Raw genomic sequence first — 22,816 nt, forward strand, 5'->3', positions numbered from 1 at the left:
AGTGATTTTCCCGCCATACCGCATTGGGCCGCCCGTCGGAGCTCCAACATACAACTCGCTCGATCTACAGCATTGTCCGCTCCCAAGTCACCCGCATCGCCAACATCTCGCGTTTTAAGGCGCGTTAAGCTCAGCAAAGGCGCCGCTTCTCGATCATGGCTTCCAGTATGATTCCCGACTGTTGATTTCAGGATGCAATTCCAGCTAACAAGATGGTTTTTGCAGATCGAGAGGAGCGGCAGCAAATGCGGATGCGCGGAGCTGCGTACGCGCCATTTCCCTTACCCCGCGAACCGATTCAATGGCTGACCGGCTATTTTACATTATAGGTCACGCAAAGCAAAGGAAGTCGATTTTGGATTCTCGTTTGGTTTGGCCCCTGGGCCTGGGGCCTCTTCCCAGCCCGCGTCGCAGCCTGCTGGCATTGGTATCGTTCCCGAACCTCCTGTACCGCCGCAACCAGATATAGCCGCAGAGAAGGCTCAACCTCCGCCATTGTCACCGGAAAGGAGGCTCTTGGGATCGCAAGATCAAGTCCAGGGTCAGCGAACGCCCGGAAGCGCGCGTAACAACCGGCCCGCGAGGCCGTCGACGTTTGACATTCCAGATGATGCGCCAGACACCGGACGGAGCATCAAGAGAAGAAAAATCGGTGGGTGCTTTTAATTTGTGGACTACCGTGTCTGTGTACTAATATGACCAAGAATCACCGACTAGGCTTTCTCCCAGCAAGACCGTGAGACCGCCGACCAGTTTGGACAGCTCGCAACATGACATAAACAACCCCCCGCCCTTACAAAATGGCGCTCCAGCAGAACCAGATGTACAACCGAAGAAACCGAAACCTACGCCAAGTGAGGTACAGCATGAAATTATACAGCCGATGGAGCCTACAACTACCCCGCACAAAGAAGAGCCACCTCCCGAAGTACCGGATTCCACTGCACTACCCGAGCCTGACGTCCAAGAGCACGAGCAAGCGCAGCCGGCAGATGATCAAACAAAGGTCAATGGAGAGAAACAAGAAGCTTCAATGATCCAAGAAGAAGCACATCGACCGACAAGAACGTCTCCACGGGGTACGAATGGCAAACGCAAGAGCCGAGAGGGTAGCACCGAGGTTCGTCAATCACCAGAAACTACAGTGGAAGCGGTCGGTCAGGGTGAGCAGGAGCCAGTACGACCACCGGTCCAACCAGAGGTTTCGGAACAGCAACCACAAAAGCCAGATGAACCGCCGCAAGTACCACCCGAAGGGAGTCAGGATGCCATTGAGAAACAAAGTCCAAAGCAGCAGACTACGAAAGGAAGAAGGGGTCGTCCTGTCGCATCTTCTCGATCCCCCGATACCGGCAAACAGCCTGAACCGGGCAAGGATATCTCAACAGAAGGTGTATCGGCTCCACCAGTTCCGGACCAGCCATCGCAAGTACCTGAAGAAGGTCAAAAAGACACCGAAGAATCACAAACCTCGAAGCCACAGCGCGGGAAGCGAAGAGGCCGAACCCCGGCATCAGCTGGAAAATCCCCAGATACAAACGAGGCGGCTGAACAAAGTAAAGCTGCTGCAACAGAAGCGCCAGTTCCAGACCAACTACCACAGGAAGAGGGCCAAGAAGTCGAGGCAGCGCAAGATTCGAAACCACGGCGTGAGAAGCGGAAAAGAGGCCGGACTCCGGCGTCAGCTCGAACGTCCCCGGGTACGAATGAATCGTCCGAACAAAACAAGGATGCTACAGCAGAGATTGCTCCACCTGAGGAAGATCAGGCTTTTGCTGAGGTACAAGTCCCGAAACCACAGCGTGGGAGGCCGAAGAAAGGCCGAACTCCCGCACCCCCAGAACAAAGCAACGATGCATCGGTTCCGTATCAATCATCGCAAGTACCAGGGGAAGAAAGTCAACCCGCTGTTGAAGAGGTACAAGACACGAAACCACAGCGTGAGAAGCGAAAGAGAGGCCGAACTCCTGCGTCAGCCCGAACATCCCCAGGTACAAATGAAGTATCTGAACAAGTTAAAGAGGCTACAACAGAGAATGCACCGCCTGAGGAGGATTCGAAACTGCAACGTGAGAAACGAAAAAGAGGCCGAACCCCAGCATCACCCGATACAAGCCAAGCGTCCGGAAAAGGAAAGGATGTTTCCACAGAAAACGCATCTACTTCGGAACAGGGAGGAAGGAAACCCCGGGGGAGAAATGCGAAGAATCGTGAAGCTTCTACAGAGAAGCTGGCTACAACTGAAGTGTCGGGTAGACCTGATGTTGAAATGAAGGATGCACTTGAGCCGGATGTTGATGTGGCTCGGGAATCTGAGCGTCAATCACAACCAGCAGAGACGAAGCCAAAACGTGGGCGGCCAGGCAAGCAAAAGCGAGCTCGTCAATCTCCAGAGGCTGCACAAGAGCCAGAGCCAGAGCCAGAGCCTGGACCTGAACCTGTTGCTGAGCCAGAGCCCTCAGCACCCAAAAGTGGTCGGGGTAGAAAGCCAAACAACGACGCCGACATAGCAACAGACCAGCAAGCAGCGGAGCAAGCAGCGCAACAAGAACCCGAACAGGGCAGTCAACCTACAAGAAAGAAGCGAGCACCACGGGGAGAGACAGTTCCAGTGACAGTCCATCGCCTCGTGAACGTTGCATCACTAGGAGGGGCCCTTGGCGGACCCGACGCGGCCGAAGAAGAAGAAGAAGAATCGGCCGACGAAATCTCGACGCGGCAAAAGACCAAACTCCCCAACCGGGGAGGCGTCAACCCAGCCGACGTGCTGAGCCAGATATGCCGCGAGACACTGGAGAAGACGCTCACGACACTCAAGAACGGGATTGCGAATGAGACGAATCCAGCGCGACGACAGGAATTTATGCGCAAGAAGAAGGCGGTGGAAGCGTTCGGGACGGAGCTGGATGGGCGCTTGCTTGAGTTGAGCGAAATGCTGGATAGTAATTTCGTGCTGGGCGTGCAGGTGAAGAAGGCCAAGCGGGAGATGATGGACATGCGGAGCAGACTGTACCAGGTGCGGAGGGAGCGAGAAAGCGTGGCGCTGCAGATGGATGCGGTACGGAAGAAGCATGCGGAGGAGGAGAGTGCAAGACAGGTGAGTTTTCATTGATTTCATCCTTGATGTTTCATTTCTAACAGACCAGGCCCGCACCACCATCAACAACTCCCTGCATAGTCTCGACCTAGCCATGGATCGCAGCCAGAACCGACCAGACGAAAACGAAGCCGGACCAGCTACGACAGCCGGACTGGAATTCATGCTCCGCAGCGTAGGAGAAGAAGTGAGCTCCAGCAGACAGGGAGGCCTCCTCAACCAGATCAAAGCGTTCAACGCGCAACTGGAGGCCACCGCACGGACACTGGAGAGATGAAGTTGAAAGCATTCCACACTTGTCTTATTGATTCTATGACGTTCAATACCCACAGCTGATTTTTTAATGAGAGGATTATTTTGGAATAGGGGAAACAAAGGCGTTAGCATTTAACAAAGGGTCTCGGTGATATATTAGCCATGCCTGAGGCAGAAATTCAATATGAGTTCCTCCGCTCGGAGACATTTTCCCGCAATGTGATTGGTCGACTGTCGGTCTCTCATCATAAACCCATGCAGTAACAACCAGGTCTTTGTTGTACAGGTCTATCTGCATGATTTTCAATCATGACGAGTTAGTTTTGTTTCTGTGATTCAGGTTTCACCGTCTTTTTTTGATTGGAAATCATGGCCATCAGGAGATGCTGTTGAGTGTACCTGTTCAGGGTACTTAATCCTTCAACATCCAGGTCGATATACTAGACTTCAATCCAATCCAACATCAGCACTCTATCTACCAATCCACCAATCAACTTCTCCATCACTTCAAGCAGACAATCAAAATGACCAAACTCTTCAACCCCCTCAACATAGGCCGAGTGCGCCTCGACCACCGCATCGCCCTGGCCCCCCTAACCCGCTTCCGCAACCAAGACGACCACACCCCCACCCTCCCCCTCATGAAGGAATACTACCAGCAACGCGCCTCCGTCCCAGGCACCCTCCTCATCACAGAGTCCACCCTCGTCTCGCCCCGCGCCGGCGGATCCCACAATGTCCCCGGCATCTGGAACGAAGCGCAGATAGCAGGCTGGAAGGAGGTGACGGACGCAGTCCACGAGAAGGGGTCGTACATCTACATGCAACTGTGGGGGCTGGGTCGAGTCGCGGACCCAGACGTGCTCAAGAGCGAAGGCCTAGATTTCATCTCTAGCAGCCCCATCCCCGAGAAAGCAGACGGCGTCGTACCCCGCGAAATGACCGAGGTGGAAATCCGCGCCTTTATCGACGAATACATCCAAGCAGCGAAGAACGCCATCGCGGCGGGCTTTGACGGCGTCGAGATCCACGCTGCAAACGGGTACTTAATTGACCAGTTCATCCAGGATAATAGCAACCAGCGCACCGACGCCTGGGGAGGCAGCGTGGAGAACCGCGCGCGGTTCGCACTGGAAATTATCAGCGGCGTAGTTGACGCCGTTGGCGCGGATCGCACCGCCGTCAGATTCAGTCCCTGGAGTACATTCCAGGCGATGCGGATGGAGGATCCAATTCCTCAATTCTCGTATCTAGCGCGCAAGGTGGCCGAGTTCAAGCTCGCCTATGTGCATCTTGTCGAGGCGCGAATCGCCGGCTACGCGGATGTCGAGAGTGGGGAGTCGTTGGATTTCTTCCTTGCGGAGTATAGCCGCGCCAGTCCGGTGATTGTTGCGGGGGGTTACACGGCGGATACGGCCAGGGAGGCGGTGGATGTCAAGTATAAAGATGAAGAGGTGGTGGTGGCGATGGGACGGATGTTCATTTCGAATCCGGACTTGGTGTTTCGGGTGAAGAATGGGGTGCCGCTACGGCCGTATGAGAGGGAGGTGTTTTATCTCGTCAAGGACCCGAGGGGGTATATTGATTATGCGTTTAGTGAAGAGTTCACTCAGTTCAGGGAATTGTCTGTACATTAGTGCTGCATTGACTACTATCTGATTACCAAGTACGAATAGATAATCTGACATTATTGCTGAAGAACGCTGAGCTCAGCTGCATGACCTGCATGGTACAATAAACCACCACCATACTAACTCCGAACCCATAAATGCATCTGTTGAGTCCATCACATCCGACAACTCCGGCTGGCGTCCCAACCAAACCAACCAACAAACCAAGATCAATTTTTGGCAACTTTAGCAACTTTGCTTCCAAACCCAACTGGAATTAAAAATAAAAAAAAAAACCACTATCACACAAACCAAGGACGAGATCAATAGTTCCAACTAAATTGCAAGACAAAAACTGAAGTTAGAATCAATGCTGTGAAGGCTGATTGTTGACCGCTTCTTTCCGCCGATCCTTCACCCCCACTGTTCGAGGCCGAAAAGGTGCTGCTGCATGGATAGTAAACTTATTCAGCTCGTGCTAGAGAGTTCATGCTGGTCTATCTACGCTTTTACTAGTTCGCTGGAGATGGAGATGGCAGGCACATTTTGCCATGTGGGATGAACACTGCAGGATGATCTGCAGTAGCTATGGATTATGATGCATGAGGCCCCAAACCAAGAATTGGCCCTTCCAATCCATGAAATCCCAGTCCCTAAGACAAAGAAAGAAAGAAAAATGATGTATCCATGACACCGAATGGCAATCATCTGATGATGATGATGATGATCATCGGCATCATCATCATTGCCATTCAGCTTTCAGCATCATCATCCGCCACATCCGCATCTCCATTCTCCAACCCCGCATCATCCACGTTTTTGCCTACCCCAAGGAATTACTTGGAACAATGTGATTCGTTCCATCTCCGCAATCGGAAAACCCTCATGCTTGGGGTTTTTAACTAGTGGACCGGCTTTATCCAAGATCGCAAACCTGGAAGTGTACCAAGCCCAACAGCTTGGGTGAGGATGAGATTGGTGAAGTTTCCGCTCCGCCGAACCGAGAGGTTTGGTTGGTTGGGCGATGTGATTTGCCGGCGGTGCGGTCGGTGGTTGATACCCTCGGTTATGGTGAGTTTATTGTATTCAGTAGTATGTGTGTAGTAGTGTTCATTATTCTGGACAATATGACTGAATAGGCATTCGGTATTTCCGTGGTATGCTGTTATCGTGTTATGGTTATCAGAGTGGATAGACTGGGATTAGTCTACAGACTATTGATTTATTCCATCATACCAGCGGTGTAGACATACTTTATCTGATAACTACTGTATTCTTATTCTGTAGACTGTAAGCATTATTATTCTACAGTAAATAATGTACATTATTATCAATAATATTATGATATATCAATATTACCAATTGACCATTCTACTCTGGTCATCCTGCATATACTATTCATGCACCTAGATTAGCGTGATTATGCCTTGCAGCAACCCTAACCAGTATTATTAATCACACAATCACAATCACCATCCTATATTAACATGAGTCAGCGTCAATATAGTAAAACACTCCAAGTCACATCGGCCAGAATACCCATCGTATATCGTACGATGGCTTGCTAGTGCGTATCAGGATATAATCAATCTTCCGTGTCTCAATTTTGTGCGACCTTGTATGCTAGTGCACACTGATGGGCCATCACCCCCGAGATCCGGCTTCCCCGCCTGGCAAACTATTGAGTGTCTGGACGTATGACAGGTGTCTTAATTCGAATAGTTAGTACTCTCTGAGTCTGAAGACAGTATGTATCTTCTATTCTAGACTCGAACGGAGATGAGTTTAATGAGGATATCCATCTGGGTCCGGGCAGTGCAACGGTTGTCATCAGGCCGCGTCAAAAGGGATGAAGGGAAAAGGAGACATGCTCTGTGCTCTGGGAACGGGTGTCCACGGTGCACTCGCAACCCTCGGAAGGACTGAGACTGCTCAACCTCCTAACAGAACGGATCGGCCGCGGATGCTCCCTAGCATGGATTTAGACTACTTGGGCAAAAGGCCCATGATCGACTGGGTCGGCTTTATTGGTGTGTCGCCATCAGCCGAAATTGACGGGCAGACAGTGCCAGACACGGGATGGTCTGGACAGCTCAAGCTTTCCCCACTGCTCTGACTGAGAACGAGTGGTCTGTCTGCACCTCAATGTAATCAATATAATCAACATCCTATAATGATAAAGTCAGTATTCAATAGAATCAAATCCTACAATATTGTCAAGTCAGTGCAGTAGACAGTCGGTACTGGGTATGGAGATACCCCAGATCCACCGTTCCAGCAAATGGCAAACTTCCTTTCATCCCGACCATGGCTGCACCTCCCGTCGTCCGTAAACAGCTGCAAGACTCAGTGTCAATCCAGTCAATCCCAATGTTCTCCGCTTTCCTGCATTTATAAATACCTCTCTTTTGTCCATCACTTGTCCATCACTTGTTGATTAGCTGTTAGTTAGCACAGTCCTTGTTAGGCAACTTAGCGCTATCCGGACTAACGGCCCTACCTCCCTCTTGTGGTAAGCTCCACTCTCCCTTCCCCCACCTGCCGCTCGTGTTTTTTTGCCGTCTCCAAATTTCTCCATTCCAGTCGCTCTATCCAAAACCTTTTTTAAATTCCCCTTCGTCCCCCCTGCTGGTCATCTTTTTTCCCATTCTTCTTTGTGTCATTTTTGTCCTCATTCCTGTGCTTGCTTCCATTGTTTGTGTGTTTCCGGATCCAGCAGTGCTGAATCTTTATATCCCCCTCCAGCTAGCTGGACTTTTTTTTCTCTTTATCCTTTATCCCCATCTTCACCTTAATTAATCCTTCCTCCATAGTATATCATCAACATGTCTGCGGAAAACAACCAATCCCTTGAAAAGGACATTGGTCCTATTCCCGACCAGGCCTCCTCCAACGGTGCCCCCGCTGCTCCTCAGATGTCCGCTCACGAGCATGATGTCGCCAGAGCTGCTGCCCGCTTTGGATATGGCCCTCTGGCCCATGTTAACACTGCCGATGCTCCTCTGCGTCCCTTCGGTGGTGAATTCCAGCCCGGTCTGTACAAGTCCGTCGAGGGCCGCAAGTTTGGTAACCCAGCTCCTCTGGGCCTGTCAGCTTTCGCCCTCACCACTTTCTTGCTGAGTGCTATCAACATGGGTGCGCGTAACCTCACGGAGCCCAACATTGTCGTCGGTCTTGCTTTCGGTTATGGTGGTCTGGTCCAGCTGCTCGCTGGCATGTGGTATGTGACTGTTTCCTCTCCTCTTGTCAAGGTCGTCGCTAACATTCTCAGGGAAATGGCTGTCGGTAACACTTTCGGTGCCACTGCTCTCTCCTCTTACGGAGGTTTCTGGCTCTCTTTCGCAATCGTCTTTACCCCTGGTGGGTTCGAGATTCAAAAGGCCTTGACCGCCGATGGCTCCGAGGTTCAGTTCTATAACTCGTTCGGATTGTACTTGATGGTAAGTCGGTCGGCTTTCTCGCCATCGAATCGCTGCTGACTCAAGCAGTCATGGTTTATCTTCACCACTCTCATGCTCGTCTGTACTCTGCGCTCCACCGTCGCCTTCTTCCTGCTCTTCTTCTTCCTGGACCTTACCTTCCTGTTGCTCGGTATTGGTTACATCCAGCGTGACGCCACTGGTGCTCCCAACACCCCCGTCCTCAAGGCCGGTGGCTTCTTTGGTCTTTTGTCTGCGTTCGCCGCCTGGTACAATGCCCTGGCCGGTATTCTCGACACCAGCAACAGCTTCTTCATCATCCCCGTTGCCCACTTCCCCTGGTCGCCCACTGGCCGCAGCAGGAGAGGCAAGACCGACCGTGAGACTGCTTAGATGACAGCACGGTATGAGGGATGACATGAACAGTGCGTTGAGGGTATTGTCCCTATAATGTTTCAGATACCCAATTGTAGGATCATGGCTGCGGGTTGGTTAGGCTATTCTGGCATCTGTCTGGACGATAGTCAATATATATGCCCTGCGGTGTAGAGATGGTCTTGTGTGTTTCTTTTTGGATATTAATACACCATGCTTGGTTAATGCTTGTTGGATCACTGTGAATAGCAGGATGTTTGTATTTAGTTCTTACCGTTGACTTAATTGATAATTGCTTCAATCTTTGATTCGCATTCTGCGTTTGAATCATAATCAGTAAGAGTAATAGTAAGATCTTTTGGTAGTAGAAGAAGAGGAATGGGCAGTAGATAAGTCGGATGGGAGACGGCAGGGAAAGTCATAGTAGGGCGGAAGAGACCTTATCCTGCCAGACAAAGACAGGACAAGACAAGACAAGACAACAAAGAAACAGAAACAAGCCAAAAAATAAGAAAAGGGATAGATAGAAAAGAAACGGCAACTCACAGCCTTGCCTCGTCTACCCGACGTCAATCTCCAATTTCTTTTTCATGTATGCAGGGAGGCACCTGTCATTATGTAGTCCCACATATGGAGTACTGTACATATGTAGACGCTCATGACATACATAAGCCACAATCCATAAAGTATGATTATGATTATGATCTGCCTTGTCAACGAGGCTATGCATGTATTGCATGTATGTTTTCGCCCCAAGCGAGCATAACGCAGCGTCAATGCATGATAATAATATACCCGATCGAGGCGAGTTGATTCCTGTTACCGATGGGTTAGTTTTCTTCTTGTAAATGTACTCCGTACTGCCTTGTGAGTAGTTAGGTAGTAAAGGAGTGTAGAGAGTATAGGTAGGTGGATTATACATACTTGACTAGTTATAGTAAACCTGTAAACCTTATGTTCATGTCAAGTATACAGGATCCTCAACGCTGAACAACATTCTGTACAGAAGGAATGGTTTTATTAAAAAATAAAAAAAGAGAAATAAAAAGACAGGTAAAAGAGTAAAAGAGAGCAAGAAGAGAGAAAAAGCGAAGCGAAACGAGAGAAGGACGGTTTTAGTATTAAAGAGAGCAGCCCAAGGGGCCGGCGATCGGTCGGATTCCGCTCGGCGGTTCGTTGACTTTGCTGAAGACGGACATGTCGAGGAGTCATGGAGTTGACACTGCCTTGTGCAACTGCTTTTTTCCCCCTCACCCTTTTGATTTTTGGGATTTCGCTTTTCATTCTGGTTTTCGTTCTGTTTTGTTTTATATATTTATTTGTTTCTGGTTTTTTTTCCCCTGCTATTCTATGATTATTAGGGATCTTTTCAGTGTACGCTGGAAAAAACTCGGTGAACTCCTCCGACCGAACTCCGAGCGAGAACAGAGATATCACCGTCCAGTCCCATATTTTTTTTCTTGGTAGGGGTCCAAGTATGATTCACCAGTGTCAATATCAGCTAGTTTGTTTTCCTTTTCGTCATGGCATTCCGGACTGACAGCCGTCAAATTGGAATGTGGATCGCGACCCAGTAGGTTATTTTAGATGTAAGGAGTACCCCCTATTGAAGATTCGAAGACTCATTCAGATCATTCAGTTTCTATGTCATGCTTCTATGTCATATGTAGCAGTATCATCAATCATTATGCAGCTATATACAGTCATTATTATTAAATACTAGACCTGGATTGGTACCATATGGATTTCGTCCCAGAGTCCTCGCAGTGGTGCCAGGTATCGACGGTCCACGTAGAAGAAACCTAGCAGTAGCGCTCGGAGTTCCTGCCAGGACTGGATGCCTGCACTCCTTACTGCAGTGGCCATCTCGGTCACGAAAAAGGATCGCTCAAATAGGTGCTGGGAGCTACAGGCTCCGATGAACAAGAGCCAGATCAGCAAATCCCGGCAGTGTGAGAAGCATCCTGTTGGAATGGTGCTCCCCAGTGCCAACCGGAGAGCAATTATCGGTTTGGGAAACACAAGCCCGTTGTTCGGGTAAAAATCCCAAATTACAGTGTTGTGGAACAAAAGACAGGCCAGTCGAACGCCTCCCCCAATCGACAGGTCGCCCTTGGCCTCGCCTGTCTCCGCAAATCGATCGCGATGAAGCGAGTACTCGACATACAACACTTCAGAATTGAAGTATGTCTCCATCTCATCGTCAAATTCCCGGTATACCGCGCCCTTGATCCACTCTGAATACCACGTGAGCTCCAGGAGATCGTATATCGATTTGCACAAGGCATCGTCAAAGAGACCGGGTATCTCAATCAATGATATTAAGCGAGAGCCAGTAATCGAAAGGTCCGGGATCGGAGGGGTGAGTGAGAAGTGAGATGGGCGGGCATAGCGGACAAAGGGGAAGATCGGTTTGGTAAAAGCCATGCATGCGACTCGGATATCCGTCCTATAAACGTCAATAGACTGTACATTTATGATGACGAGGATAACTCACCATGAAATCTGGAATCGAACATCTGGAGGCACATCGGCAAAGCTATTCCTCAAAGCCACCATCTGCCTCAGCCCAGCTAGATGGATTTTTATGTAGTCAGGGTTTCCAGAAGCGACCTGACCTAATCAGCAAAGCACAATAAACCCAAATAAAAATCACATACCTCGATCGTAAGCAAGATCGAAACGGCCGCAATTAATTCATCACTTGCAGCTTTGACCGGGTCTGATAATCCCTCGTTCACAAGTTTAATCGTTTCACCGCGATGATGGAAAGTATCGAGCATAAGCACACTGGTCCGCTGTCTGTTCGGATCGAGCATAGGAAACTCTCCAGTCATAAGAGCTGCATTAGTTGCAGCAACACAGATGGAAGCATGCAGCGAAGCAGGGTCATGTTGGACCAATGTCCCCCAGTGCGCCTGGATTTTCGGCCCGTGTCGTCTCTGTAACGGGTATGCCATTGGGGTCAAATCGCGAAGAACTATCCAGTGTCAGATAAAGCATTTCCAATAATGACGTATGAGCGCTTACAGTACTCCAGATGCCGCAGCATACGACCGGATAGCTGTGTATGAGTCGTGCAAAACGCATCGTTAGCGTTATGGCCCACATAGCTCCACGGAGATGCTCCGGGGAAAGGCTGTGCGGCCTGTGTAAACGGGGGTGAAAGGTTCCCCACGGCAGAAGGAGCGTTCGTGACGGCAAGCTCATTTTGTTTATATTGCTGGGGTGACGAGGACGAAGACAAGGGAGATGCGGAGGATGAGGATGATGGCGACGAGGATTTTCGACTGCCAGACGAGGCGGGTGATTTTTTCGAGCCAGCTGGGGTGGTCGTGTTGGCGGCCGCCGTGGCGGTGGTTTCGACGGGTTGAAACGCGAGGTGTTTCCAGGTCTTGCTCTTGTAGCGTTTGGTGTTTTCCAGTCGCTTCTTGCGATTATGCTCCGACATGACATGGGAACGGATGCGTTTCAGCGTTTCCTCCCTGGAGCCCCCTGAAACCGATTCAGGGTCGGTATGGACCCAGAACAAGGATGACTTGCCACCAGACGCATTGTTCTTGCGGGGTTTACGGTTTTTCGACGCCGCATTTTTGCCATTATCTCCGCGGTTATCAGATGCGGAGGAGGGGGAAGGTCGAGACCCATTATCATCGTCCGTCGCAGAAGGGGGCGTCGTGGTAGTCGCGTGTGGCATCGAATCCGGAGGGGTATAAGAAGGAGGAGGGGGGGCCGAATTCATCCAAGTGGTGGAATTTCCCAGCAAAGGGAGGGCATACTGCTCGTGGCCTGAGACAGCGTGCTCAAGAGGAAAGTTCTTGGCATCCATCACAGTCGCGAGTTTCAAACTAACAATCACAGATCCAGCTGATGATATTCGAACATGGCATCCATCGTTCTAAGACAAGCAGAACTATGACGATGAGGCTGACGATGAGGAGGTGAAGATGGACGAGAAGGGGAAAAGCAGAGAGAAAGGAGTGGCGGAGAAGAGGAGACTTGGGAGGAAAGAAATAAGCTGAATGGCCAGCACACTGCCCTTATCAGGAAAAGCCCATAGTGAGTCGTCGACGAGGCTGAAGGAATGTCAGACGGGCCAAGGCAGAGAGAGAGGGAAAAGAAGAAGAAAAGAAGAAGAGGGGGGGCTGTTCAGTCAGTTACGGTAAGGGTTCGTAAGTCGAAAGCGAGAAAAAAGACGAAGCGAAGGAACAGCGGAAAACAACTGCGTAACTGCTAGCGTCTGGCCAGCCAGTCAGAAGGAAGAAATCCCGGTGCCTTGCAAGATCGTGGGGAATCTTGAAGGATGGCGTGTCGAACCAGAGAAACGACGAGGTGAAAAATCACGGGAAAACGAGCAAAAGTAAAAAAAAGCACACGAGGCCGAGATCTCGGATGCTGCTGCTGCCGGACCCGAGTGGGGCATACTGTAAGGAATTGTACGATTAACAATAATATGAATATGAATATGAATGTGATCCAACAGCTGATATTAAAAGTAGGGAATATCTCCTTCTTCTATTGGTTCTCTGGCTATTCTCTGTTGGTTGTGGTTTATGGTGGTTGGTCAGGGATCCGGTTGAGTACATCCGATCTGATAGTTATCATATCACATTCATCATCATCAGTTATATACCTAACTAGGTATATACATAATTGATATACATATATACGGATTCAATATCATATCATATGTCAATACTTATTTATCTACTCATCTAAAACTGTTTCTGTGTTTTCACTAACAGTGGGTCTTGAGCCGCATTACAATCCGATATCCGAATGCTGGATGTTGCGCCAAGGAAAGCATCAGGGTAATTAATCATGTTATTAGGTTTTAGCACAAATTAAGGTAGTATTTGAATAATAAAACCGTCTGTTTTGCATCTTAGTGTATGTATGAGAATAAACTTCACCACCACGCGTATTGCGTATTCATCTTCCGATAGACTCGGATATGCTCTTCGGCCGGTATCTGCTTTTGACATAGAGACTCACAGAGAGACAACGATATCTTCAATGGCAGATTCTTTGATGATATATTTATTGACTCATAATAACTTCTTAGTACTTACCAATTCTTGATGGTATTCATACAATACCACTAGGGATCTGCAGGAATCGCCCCATCCTTGTCAACAACTCACTTGGCAGGGATCAGAAACAGGGTTTTCGCCGCTTGCATTTTATTTCCGGGTTTCCATCTGGTATTGTCTACGATAGATGATGGCAGGCAGGCATCACCAGGACTATTTCTTTCTTTTTTTGATGCTTGGTGCAAAGGAAGTCAATCCACATTGTTACGTGGTGAGATATATAGCAATTTCAGTTCGATATAAATAAAAAAGAGCAACACCCGCAAAATCTTCGCCTTCTTTCTGACTTTCTCAAATCCCTCCCGGCGTAAGATACTCCATGTGTATTAGTTAATTTATCCTCTCCAAAATGTCAACGTTTCACCCTCGCCTGAAACCACCGACAACATCCCCACTGTCTACGCGGCGGACTGTAAAAGCCTAGGTACTGTCCGGATATACACCATACAATCCGCATACCTTACCGGATCTCGCAACATAAACACCCGGGCAGCAATAATCGTAGTTGCAAACTACAGTATTCTAGCTTGGCTATTTAATATGCCCTATGAGTCACGGGTGGATAGATAATCCATCTTACTTTCCAGTGCTAACTTGTACAAGTTAGTACCTAGGCAGTTTTAGTTAACCCTGGGTGTTCTCATGGCCGTTTCGGTGGGACCAAATCTATCGTCATACAAACCATTTAGTATATTTACCTTACTCTCAAATCCCAATTCTTTGCCTAGATGATGTACATTAGACGAGACAACGCTATCATCGCAGATTTTGATAGGGCTGACTTTCTTTTTCTCTTTCCCTTCCCGTCCGTTCTCTCTGTTCTGGTCCGGAATATTTCCGAAACGTTCCACCATACCCGTCCATGCCTTGGAGAACATCGCTTCATCTTCTAACTAATCCAGAAGTTTAACAAAGATTCGGGTATAAATTTTCCCGCATGTGACAGTGTGATTGAGATTGGGCAGTAACTTTCTAGTGCTGGAAAACGATGCATAAATTGCCCTACATAGTAGATATACACGGTGTAGGTTTTTTTTTTATGCATGTAAGGTAAGAAGACTCCAGGTCGGAATTTCCGAGGAGTCAGAGGCTGTTAATTTACAGCGGTTAAATGCTTACGCTAAATACTGATTTTGGCTGGTGAAGTAAGTGGCTTTGGACGAGATAGATAATATAGTAATTGGATTATTATCGTTGTTTGTTGTTTGCTTGTAGCTGACGAGAGTGAAAAAAATAAAAGCAAAAAAGAAAGGTCTCTCCCTCGGGGAATCGAACCCCGGTCTCCCGCGCTTATCAGGTTAATGACAAGCGGAAATCATGACCACTAGACCAAGGAAGATGGGATAGTCGAGTTACTGCTCGACCACTTGGTGGGATGATGTAAGAATGGCCTCTCAACTGGTCTAATAGTAGCAGTCTTTATATCCAATGGGCTGATCTTAGACTTCAGGTTCCATAAGCACAACATCATTGTTAAGTCGACCAATTACATAGGTGTGAATTATCAGGAGTCTTTAAAACCGTATATGAATAAAATCTATGCTCGCTGATGTCTTGGTACACGCACCAGTACAATCCTGCTACACAGCAAGTATGTGCCCGCACTGCGAGCCCAGACTACCAAGAGTTATGCATGAAGACTAAAAAGAATACTAGAAGGGATAAAATAAAAATAAACAAGCAAAACAATAAAAGAGATATAGGGTAGGCTCAAAATGCAAAACACCATCCTTCGGCCCTTGAGGCCTGCTACTCTCACTGGGGTAGCATCTGCGCAATCAAGAAGACTACTAATGGAAGCCCGAAAAATCATATCATACCCGGTCGAGGGAAGACTGGCATGGTATCCAGCTGTTCTAAGCCGCCCATTGTGCCCTGCTGGCCACCTACTTGCCACCCCTGGCCAGTCTGCTGGTTTACAAAAGCACTTTGCCGGAACGGATTTGTGCTTCCTGTGGGGTTGGGCCGGAGTGGTGCTGCAGCCGGTGGCTGCAACCCTTGCTGAGGAGGGACAGAAGAGCTCCGAGCAAAAGGGTTAGTACCCGTTCGCTGAGGCTGAAGAGTTTGTACCGGTGGTTGGGGTAGGGGCTGAGAAGGTGGAGGGAATGGCGCCTCTGCAGCATATTGTGGGTTGGCCGTTGAGAGACGTCGCGCAAAGGGGTTTGTGTTCTGTCGGCTTAGTGACCTGGCTGGCGTTGCTCCTCCAGTTGGCGTGCTCAACAACGTTGACTGTCTAAAAGGATTTGTTGGTTGTGGCTGCAGTTGCTGCGGTTGCTGTGCGCTCTGCATTGGCTGCTGCTGTTGGAAAGAAGTGGGATCGCTTTGAGGAATAGAAGGAAGGTTGGCTTGAAATCCGTACGACTGTGGCTGTGGCGTGTACCCGCCAAACCCTGCACCAGTCGGTGTTGGTTGAAGCGGTTGTGGAACCGGTGGTTGTCCAAACGGATTGCTCCCCTGCGGCGCATACGATCCTCCGAATCCAGTCGGTTGAGGCTGTTGGAAACCTGTCTGTTGAGGATAGAGGCCTTGTTGCTGTTGAAAGCTAGTCTGCTGTGGCTGGAACCCAGTCTGCTGTGGAAGGAAGCCGGTCTGCTGCGGTTGAAAGCCAGTTTGCTGTGGTTGGAATCCAGTTTGCTGGAATTGCATCGCCTGCTGTTGCTGATGCTGCTGTAAATGTTGCGATACCTGTTGTTGACTTGGTTCAATTGTGTCAAAGAAGTCAATCAAGTCTGGATTGGCCTTTGGGAGGGGTTTGGGCGCTGTTTGAGGTCGGGGTGTGGAATTCGAATCAACAGTCGACCCATTTGCCGCGGCACTTGTTGAAGACGAGGGGGCTCTCTTTCCGTGCTTTCGGTACAGATATTCCCTTCGGCGCAGATCGAAATCCGGATCGTTCAGGTCATCCTCAAGAAGGCGCGTTAGGTCTGTAGAAGCGTGTTTAAGTTTTGGTATCTCTAGGCGTGTTGCTGATTCGTAGTGCCTTGCGACTCCAAGGAATTTAACCACTTCCTCTGTTTGTGCTGCAAATCTCTTGTAGATCTCCAAGGCGCGTTCGCTATCGGTCCGTGACATTTCAAAATAATGCTCTGTTATATATAACGTAAGAACAAGTTACAGACCAGTGCCCGGAAAAAGCACTTACCCAAGACGTTGATCGTGCCCTCATTCATGACCGAGTAAAGAGTCATGAGATCCAGGGTGAGCAGGCGGAAAGCTGTTAGGGTGATTTCATTTTCAACATCATCCAACAGCTAAACGGTTGTTAGTACTGCTAAAGAGACACCGCTCGAAGAACCTACATCACAACGAAGCAATGCCCGTATTTGCTTCTGAACAATTTCGGTCTCTCTTAGTAGACCCTTTTCCACCGTCAATCTTCGCATGCGTCCTTGCCCGCTTCGTACGTAATCGGTTTTTGTATCCTCGAATGCTCTAGCGCGCGCAATAAGGTAGTCGGAATACCTCCGGATATTATGTCCCTGCGACTGCACTGTAGTTGATTTGTTAGCCCCTCCAAAATTTTGTCCCAATCAATTCCGCTTGACTCACCCTCTGAGAAACCGCTGATTACGAGTTGTTTTGGGTTTTGAGCCATGTGCTGTAATGTAGCATCCAATTGCCCCTCCCGCACCATGAGGTGGACCACGATAAGCGCCTTGAACGCTATCGTCCATGTTGAATCACGAAGTCGAAGGTGTAATGTCCGGAAAATCTCTGCAACGCCCGCCTCACCCGTATGGGTCGCTACCAGGATGTGTTCGATATATTTGGATTTAGGGGCCGCAAGCTGTCCGTAAAATAAAAGCCGTCAGCATTACAAACCGATGAAAAATCGAATACCCAGAGACTGCGGTAACTGACTTTGACCTTGGTGGCCCCTTTCACAGACTTCTCAAAGTTGCCAGACATTGTCGACCAGTTAGGCTCCTAAATTGGGCCGTGACGGGAATAAGGGGACGGTCGTTGGCTCGTCGGGGGATTGGACGTTGGGAGATGGTGATATCGTCACAGCAAGAAAATTGGAATATTATCGTAGTGCCCGAGTAGATCTTTCTAAAAAATCACCAAGAGTACTCATCATGGCTCATTGAGCCATGCTGGGATACCGGTGATTGATTGCGCAGTGTGTCAGGGTGATGAGAGGGGGGGGGGCGGCAATCGTCGAAGGCAGTTGAATCGGAGCCGACGGGTTGGTGATTGCAGTCTAGCAGGAGACGGATGGAATCGAGGATAGAATAGTCAGAAGAATACTGATCGCAGTGTGGACATGAACGGAGGAGCTTTAGCCCTTCCGGGGTGTTGGTGGTGAAGTCAAGACAAAGCGAATCTCCCCGGTGGAGCTCGGCGTTCTTAGCGCACGAGGATCTGGTCAACCGTCAAGCCGTGACGCAACCCGCATACATCTTCAACGTCGTGTCTTTAGTTAAAGGGGATGGAGTCGTAGAATGAAATAATTAAATTCCCCCGATTTACAGTTGATGATTGACTACAAGTAGATATAATCTTATTTATGGAATTAGTGTTCAGGTGTCTATCACATTGGCTCTCGTGTCTTCTCACTTAAACCTCAACTACGCAACACCACTACCTTACAGTGGCTAAAGCCAAGATATACCTGTTACAATAAAGAGAATTCTCGGATTAGATGTTTATATAACGTCTAGGGTATCTAAATCTGTCTTTGTTTCCCTCTTGTCATCTCTTTAAAACCAGTGTTCTCTATCACCACCACCGGTATATATATCCACCATTACCTTCTCTACCAGATAACTCCTTGAGTATCCAAACCACTCTTTCTACTACACATTCTAGAACGAGCTAATCCTCTCATCTGATCAATATGTTTCATATTCAATCGCCAAAGCCCTGTGGTGGTCCAGCCTCCTACTATTCACTCGATCTCGACTTCAGTGTTACTATCCCACAACAAAATATGCCTTTGACCACCACTCCTTTTCTCTTTTCTCTTCTTCCCCTACCTCTTCAACACTACCTTTCTTCCTATCCTACTATCTTCTCGTGGTAGCAGCAAGATTATTCCTTAACTTTCAACCTTGACATCAAACTCAACAGTTAATCCGTTCGATACCAAAAACCCGAATTTTTTTTTTTTAATATCTTCCTTTTTTCCAATTTCCTCCCTCTATTCAGTTAACCTTCCCACCAGAGTCCCCTATTATGGATTATGGAGAGGGTCTTGACTATGGGAAACCGGACCAGAGGAACAGGTGGGACAATGAGCAACGATATGTCCTCTGTTGTCTCTTTCGCTTTTTCAAGAGGACCCGCATTGGTTATAGAGATGTTTTCAACAAAATTTTCGAAAACCATCTTAGAGGTCTCAATATAACTAATGGACTGGCCGCTACTACCATTGATACACAGTGGCACGACATGCGGAGACACGGGGACCCCATATGGAGCGAAGTCCACGTTAACACACCCTTTGATAAACAAGGTGTCTGGTCTTACGTTATCCAAAGAATCAGAGATACTGCTCGAGCCCACGGAATGGAGTTAAAGGAGAAAGAATTTGATAATATTAATACTTCAACCTTCTCCTTGAAAACCCGGCGAACCTTAAGTAGCCAGGGCCTGCGTGTACCGGTAAGTTCATACCAGTTTCTAAGTAATATGATGCTAACCCACACAGAATACTTCGCCAACAACTTCCAGCTTTCCAACTGGCCAGCAAACGCCTCCTTCTGCCTCATATGTTCTGAACACTCCCGTCACACCGACCACCCCATCTTTTGAAAACAGCCCTAGCCAGAGCATTTGTACCGGGAATGGCAGGGTTTGCTTCTGGTGTGTTTGTGAGGGTCATCCACTCGTCAATTCAGAGGTAAGTAAGTGCTAAAAGACACTCGTCTTTGTTATTAGCTATTGACTGGATCAAAGACATCGCCGGAGCCTGAGTCTGAACCTGAACCCGAACCCGAACCTGAACCTGAACCCGAACCTGAGCCTGAACCCGAACCTGAGCCTGAACCCGAACCTGAGCCTGAACCTGAACCCGAGCCTGAATCTGGACCAGAGGCAGAACCTGAGTCTGAGCACAGAGATAGACCAAAATTACTCTGGAGATGGTCTAATGTTGATTCTCAAGGAGTCAATACACCAAAAGTCTTCCTCGCAGGCTATTTTGCCGACACTGATATGTCCTATCGAACTGCCAGTGACTTTTCCCAAACTGAAATTGACTATTTCATTCGAAATCATGTTAGCATTGCACAAAATGCATCCCCTTTAATCTCAACATTTAAATCTCCTCGTGCACCCATACACCGTGCACTCAGGGCCCAGGAAGGGGCATTGATTTCAATAATTGACCCTCTCCTCCTTGGTACAGAGCTATTCTCTGCGAAGTATCAAGTGAAGAGACTGAAAATCCGAATCAAAGGATACGACGGACGTGGAGAATGGTTGATATGGGGAAAAATTCCCACACCAGCTGTTGTTTGTTCTTTCAAACTAACAAGATTGATGGCTATCGTAAATGAAGATTCGGAAATCAGAGAACGCCTGGAACTCGAGAAAATGTCGACTCACCAATACCTTCGTGGATACCTAAAAGAATTTTATGGAAAAGGGCACGGAAAACTTGACCATCAATCTGGATATGCTATCGGACGGCTCCTTGGTCAGTTGAAAGTTCCCCAAGGCTACTGCGAAGCTGTCGCAGAAAGCTTTGCGCGTTCTTTTGGTTTTAAGGTGAGAAATGGCTCCTGGGATGAGTACTTTAGAGGTACACATGGTGCATATGGTATGTCGGCTGCAACATCTCCAGCTCTAGGAGCGAATCTCCCCAATACGCCGACGTCTTTAGAAACCATAGAGACCGATGAGCCCGATGACGAATGGACGATCATTGAGACCCCATGCCCCCCAGAGCGCCGCTCAGTTCACACCGTTGCAGAAAGAAATATTAACAGGCTTATCGACAGCCCGGTCACCAGCCCTGTTACCAGTCCTGCCGCCCCGATGCCGGCTATTCGCTTCTTTCGCCCTATGCTACAGCGGTGGTCGACTGCACCTACGCAAAGTTCAATGGGAACACCTTTGACAGAGAACAACTATAGAGCAACTGACAATGACAATGTCATTGTACTCGACGATGAAGATGACGATGACGATGATGAGGATGAAGACGAAAACGACGATGACCACCAAGTGCTGTTGAGCGAGATCACGAGCCCTAGGGAGAACCAGGGGCTACACGATGTCTTTGCCTTTAACAGAGACCGCATTTAGCAAATCATGAACGGGAATATCGAATAAGTTGCGGCTGTTTCTGTTCTACGGAGCAGAGCGCAATTTGCAAGGTCGCAAAGTTGATCAAATGATTATTTTAATGTTGCTTTCAATCTAGTGTTACAGAATGCCCGCCAGAATGCCCTATGGCCCGGTTAGTTACTTTTTGTATTGCCGCGGAGCAGGGTTGTTCGGACTGGTGGTGAGCAGAGAAATCGGGTATGTAAACTTCGATGAGATCAGATTATGGTGATGTCTACTGTATGTATCTAGATCAGACCGAAGCGAAGCCCCTACGCATGGTAAACTATGCAGGCATGGATCTTTTTTCAAGAAACAAGAAGAAAAGGTTAATTGAATCCTCCAATGTATAAAAGACAGCAGCCTGAAGAGTAAAAGTAAACGGGACAACCCTGATTTCGCACTGGAAAGCCCCATGCTCGCACCGCCATGCGTGGTACTCCCCTTGCCCCGGGCTGCCGTACGGTTATAGGTCTATCACAGGAGGATCAATTTTTTTTATTTGGATATTTTCTTCAGAAGGGTACCTGGGACATGATAATCGTAAAACAATCCCCAACCCGTCAGAATTTAACTTATATCCAGTCATGCCGCTGCCCTAGGTATTTTCCCTCAAGCACCCCCTTCATCCATCATCGACGCGCTTAGAACTTGCTGAACGCCTTGACGGCCTTGCCAGTGCGGGGCAGGACACGCAGGGTGTTGAAACGGACCTATTAAGAAAGTATGTTAGGTAAAGTCACTTGTGAAAGAATAGACAAAAGCCATCTTCATTCGAGTATCGCCGCATATCCCAGTAGTAGACGGTTCCATGCTTCAACTGATACTGAACGGTCCGGCACGATTATCTCAAGGGGGCGAATGTCACATACAGTCTTGGACAGAGGACGGCACTGGCCGACGGTAACCCAGTCACCCTCCTCAACACGGAAGGCGGGAGAGACGTGAGCAGCGAGGTTCTTGTGTCTCTTCTCGTAACGGTTGTACTTGGGGACGTAGTGGAGGTATTCACGGCGGATAATGATGGTACGGTGCATCTTGGTAGAGACGACACGGCCAGTGAGGATACGGCCACGGATGGAGACCAATCCAACGAAGGGGCACTTCTTGTCTGTTTGATATTAGCGGGCTTGTCCAAGATGCAGACGCTGGTGATGTCTTGGTGTTCGAGTTCGAGGTTTTGGAGATGAGAAGAATCGATATGCACACGACGTAGTAATACGTCCTCTTTGGCTCTTTTTGCTTTAAATTTTTTTTTTCTCATGGCCTTTGATTCCATTTTGCGCCGTAGACTCGAATTTGTCTCTTTCGATATGTCGTATCGCTTCTCATCTCCAATCTCGAAAAAGAATCCAAGGGTCCATTTCCTCCGGATGTAAAATTTGATGCGCCCATGCAAAAATTCAACGTAGGTCCTGCATACCGATGTAGTTGCCCTCAATGGCGGTCTTGGGAGTACGGAATCCCAGACCAACGTCCTTGTACCATCTCCGACCCTGGCCAGCCTTCTTGCTCTTAGCCTTGGTCTTGGAGTTCAAGAAGATGTGAGGCTGCTTCTGGAACGCACGTTCCGACTGGACGGTCAACTCGGTCGCCATTGTTGCGAGAATTCAGTTCGACGGGGAAGCGGTGTCGAGCTGGATGGTAAATTCGTCGCGGAGGGGGGTGTCGGGCTGCGGTGGTCGACGTCGA

The 22,816-nt window shown here is 48.6% G+C and overlaps 9 protein-coding genes and 1 non-coding gene across 10 annotated transcripts; 6 read left to right on the top strand and 4 right to left on the bottom strand.

The window, feature by feature from the left end:
• Positions 1–97: 97 nt before the first annotated feature.
• ASPWEDRAFT_515975 (uncharacterized protein) lies at positions 98–3,625 on the top strand. The gene is made up of 6 exons (XM_040837621.1): positions 98–165; positions 226–265; positions 330–652; positions 705–1,324; positions 2,318–3,097; positions 3,147–3,625. Exons 1-6 carry the CDS (start codon positions 156–158, stop codon positions 3,372–3,374), a joined length of 2,001 nt encoding a protein of 666 aa, XP_040689260.1. The 5' UTR covers positions 98–155; the 3' UTR covers positions 3,375–3,625.
• Positions 3,626–3,876: 251 nt separating this feature from the next.
• On the top strand, positions 3,877–4,989 carry ASPWEDRAFT_28204 (alkene reductase; the record flags this gene model as incomplete). The annotated part of the gene is made up of 1 exon (XM_040833109.1): positions 3,877–4,989. The coding sequence occupies one exon, from the start codon at positions 3,877–3,879 to the stop codon at positions 4,987–4,989; it is 1,113 nt and encodes a 370-aa protein (XP_040689261.1).
• Positions 4,990–5,183: 194 nt separating this feature from the next.
• Positions 5,184–6,163, top strand: ASPWEDRAFT_40790 (uncharacterized protein). Its single transcript, XM_040835403.1, has one exon. It carries the CDS (start codon positions 5,650–5,652, stop codon positions 5,866–5,868), a length of 219 nt encoding a protein of 72 aa, XP_040689262.1. The 5' UTR covers positions 5,184–5,649; the 3' UTR covers positions 5,869–6,163.
• Positions 6,164–6,346: 183 nt separating this feature from the next.
• On the top strand, positions 6,347–7,446 carry ASPWEDRAFT_40792 (uncharacterized protein). Its single transcript, XM_040835404.1, has one exon. It carries the CDS (start codon positions 6,830–6,832, stop codon positions 7,076–7,078), a length of 249 nt encoding a protein of 82 aa, XP_040689263.1. The 5' UTR covers positions 6,347–6,829; the 3' UTR covers positions 7,079–7,446.
• A 341-nt stretch (positions 7,447–7,787) lies between these two features.
• On the top strand, positions 7,788–8,774 carry ASPWEDRAFT_51588 (acetate uptake transporter family protein; the record flags this gene model as incomplete). Its single annotated transcript, XM_040837618.1, has 3 exons — positions 7,788–8,182; positions 8,234–8,402; positions 8,451–8,774. 3 exons carry the CDS (start codon positions 7,788–7,790, stop codon positions 8,772–8,774), a joined length of 888 nt encoding a protein of 295 aa, XP_040689264.1.
• Positions 8,775–10,475: 1,701 nt separating this feature from the next.
• ASPWEDRAFT_109774 (uncharacterized protein) lies at positions 10,476–12,453 on the bottom strand (the record flags this gene model as incomplete). Its single annotated transcript, XM_040828111.1, has 4 exons — positions 10,476–11,205; positions 11,254–11,369; positions 11,417–11,736; positions 11,787–12,453. The coding sequence occupies 4 exons, from the start codon at positions 12,451–12,453 to the stop codon at positions 10,476–10,478; spliced, it is 1,833 nt and encodes a 610-aa protein (XP_040689265.1).
• Positions 12,454–15,103: 2,650 nt separating this feature from the next.
• Positions 15,104–15,188, bottom strand: ASPWEDRAFT_t134. Its single transcript has one exon. It is a non-coding gene; the product is annotated as a tRNA-Asp (tRNA).
• A 73-nt stretch (positions 15,189–15,261) lies between these two features.
• Positions 15,262–18,172, bottom strand: ASPWEDRAFT_133788 (ENTH domain protein). Its single transcript, XM_040829310.1, has 5 exons — positions 17,711–18,172; positions 17,399–17,636; positions 17,149–17,339; positions 16,992–17,100; positions 15,262–16,935 (listed from the first exon to the last, which is right to left on the bottom strand). The coding sequence occupies exons 1-5, from the start codon at positions 17,756–17,758 to the stop codon at positions 15,659–15,661; spliced, it is 1,863 nt and encodes a 620-aa protein (XP_040689266.1). The 5' UTR covers positions 17,759–18,172; the 3' UTR covers positions 15,262–15,658.
• An 855-nt stretch (positions 18,173–19,027) lies between these two features.
• ASPWEDRAFT_110487 (uncharacterized protein) lies at positions 19,028–21,103 on the top strand (the record flags this gene model as incomplete). Its single annotated transcript, XM_040828181.1, has 3 exons — positions 19,028–19,456; positions 19,623–19,698; positions 19,887–21,103. 3 exons carry the CDS (start codon positions 19,028–19,030, stop codon positions 21,101–21,103), a joined length of 1,722 nt encoding a protein of 573 aa, XP_040689267.1.
• A 665-nt stretch (positions 21,104–21,768) lies between these two features.
• On the bottom strand, positions 21,769–22,722 carry ASPWEDRAFT_51592 (40S ribosomal protein uS17; the record flags this gene model as incomplete). The annotated part of the gene is made up of 3 exons (XM_040837619.1): positions 21,769–21,837; positions 21,997–22,235; positions 22,548–22,722. 3 exons carry the CDS (start codon positions 22,720–22,722, stop codon positions 21,769–21,771), a joined length of 483 nt encoding a protein of 160 aa, XP_040689268.1.
• Positions 22,723–22,816: the final 94 nt, after the last annotated feature.

This window comes from Aspergillus wentii (assembly GCF_001890725.1).
Source record: "Aspergillus wentii DTO 134E9 unplaced genomic scaffold ASPWEscaffold_4, whole genome shotgun sequence".
Classification (NCBI taxonomy): domain Eukaryota; kingdom Fungi; phylum Ascomycota; class Eurotiomycetes; order Eurotiales; family Aspergillaceae; genus Aspergillus; species Aspergillus wentii.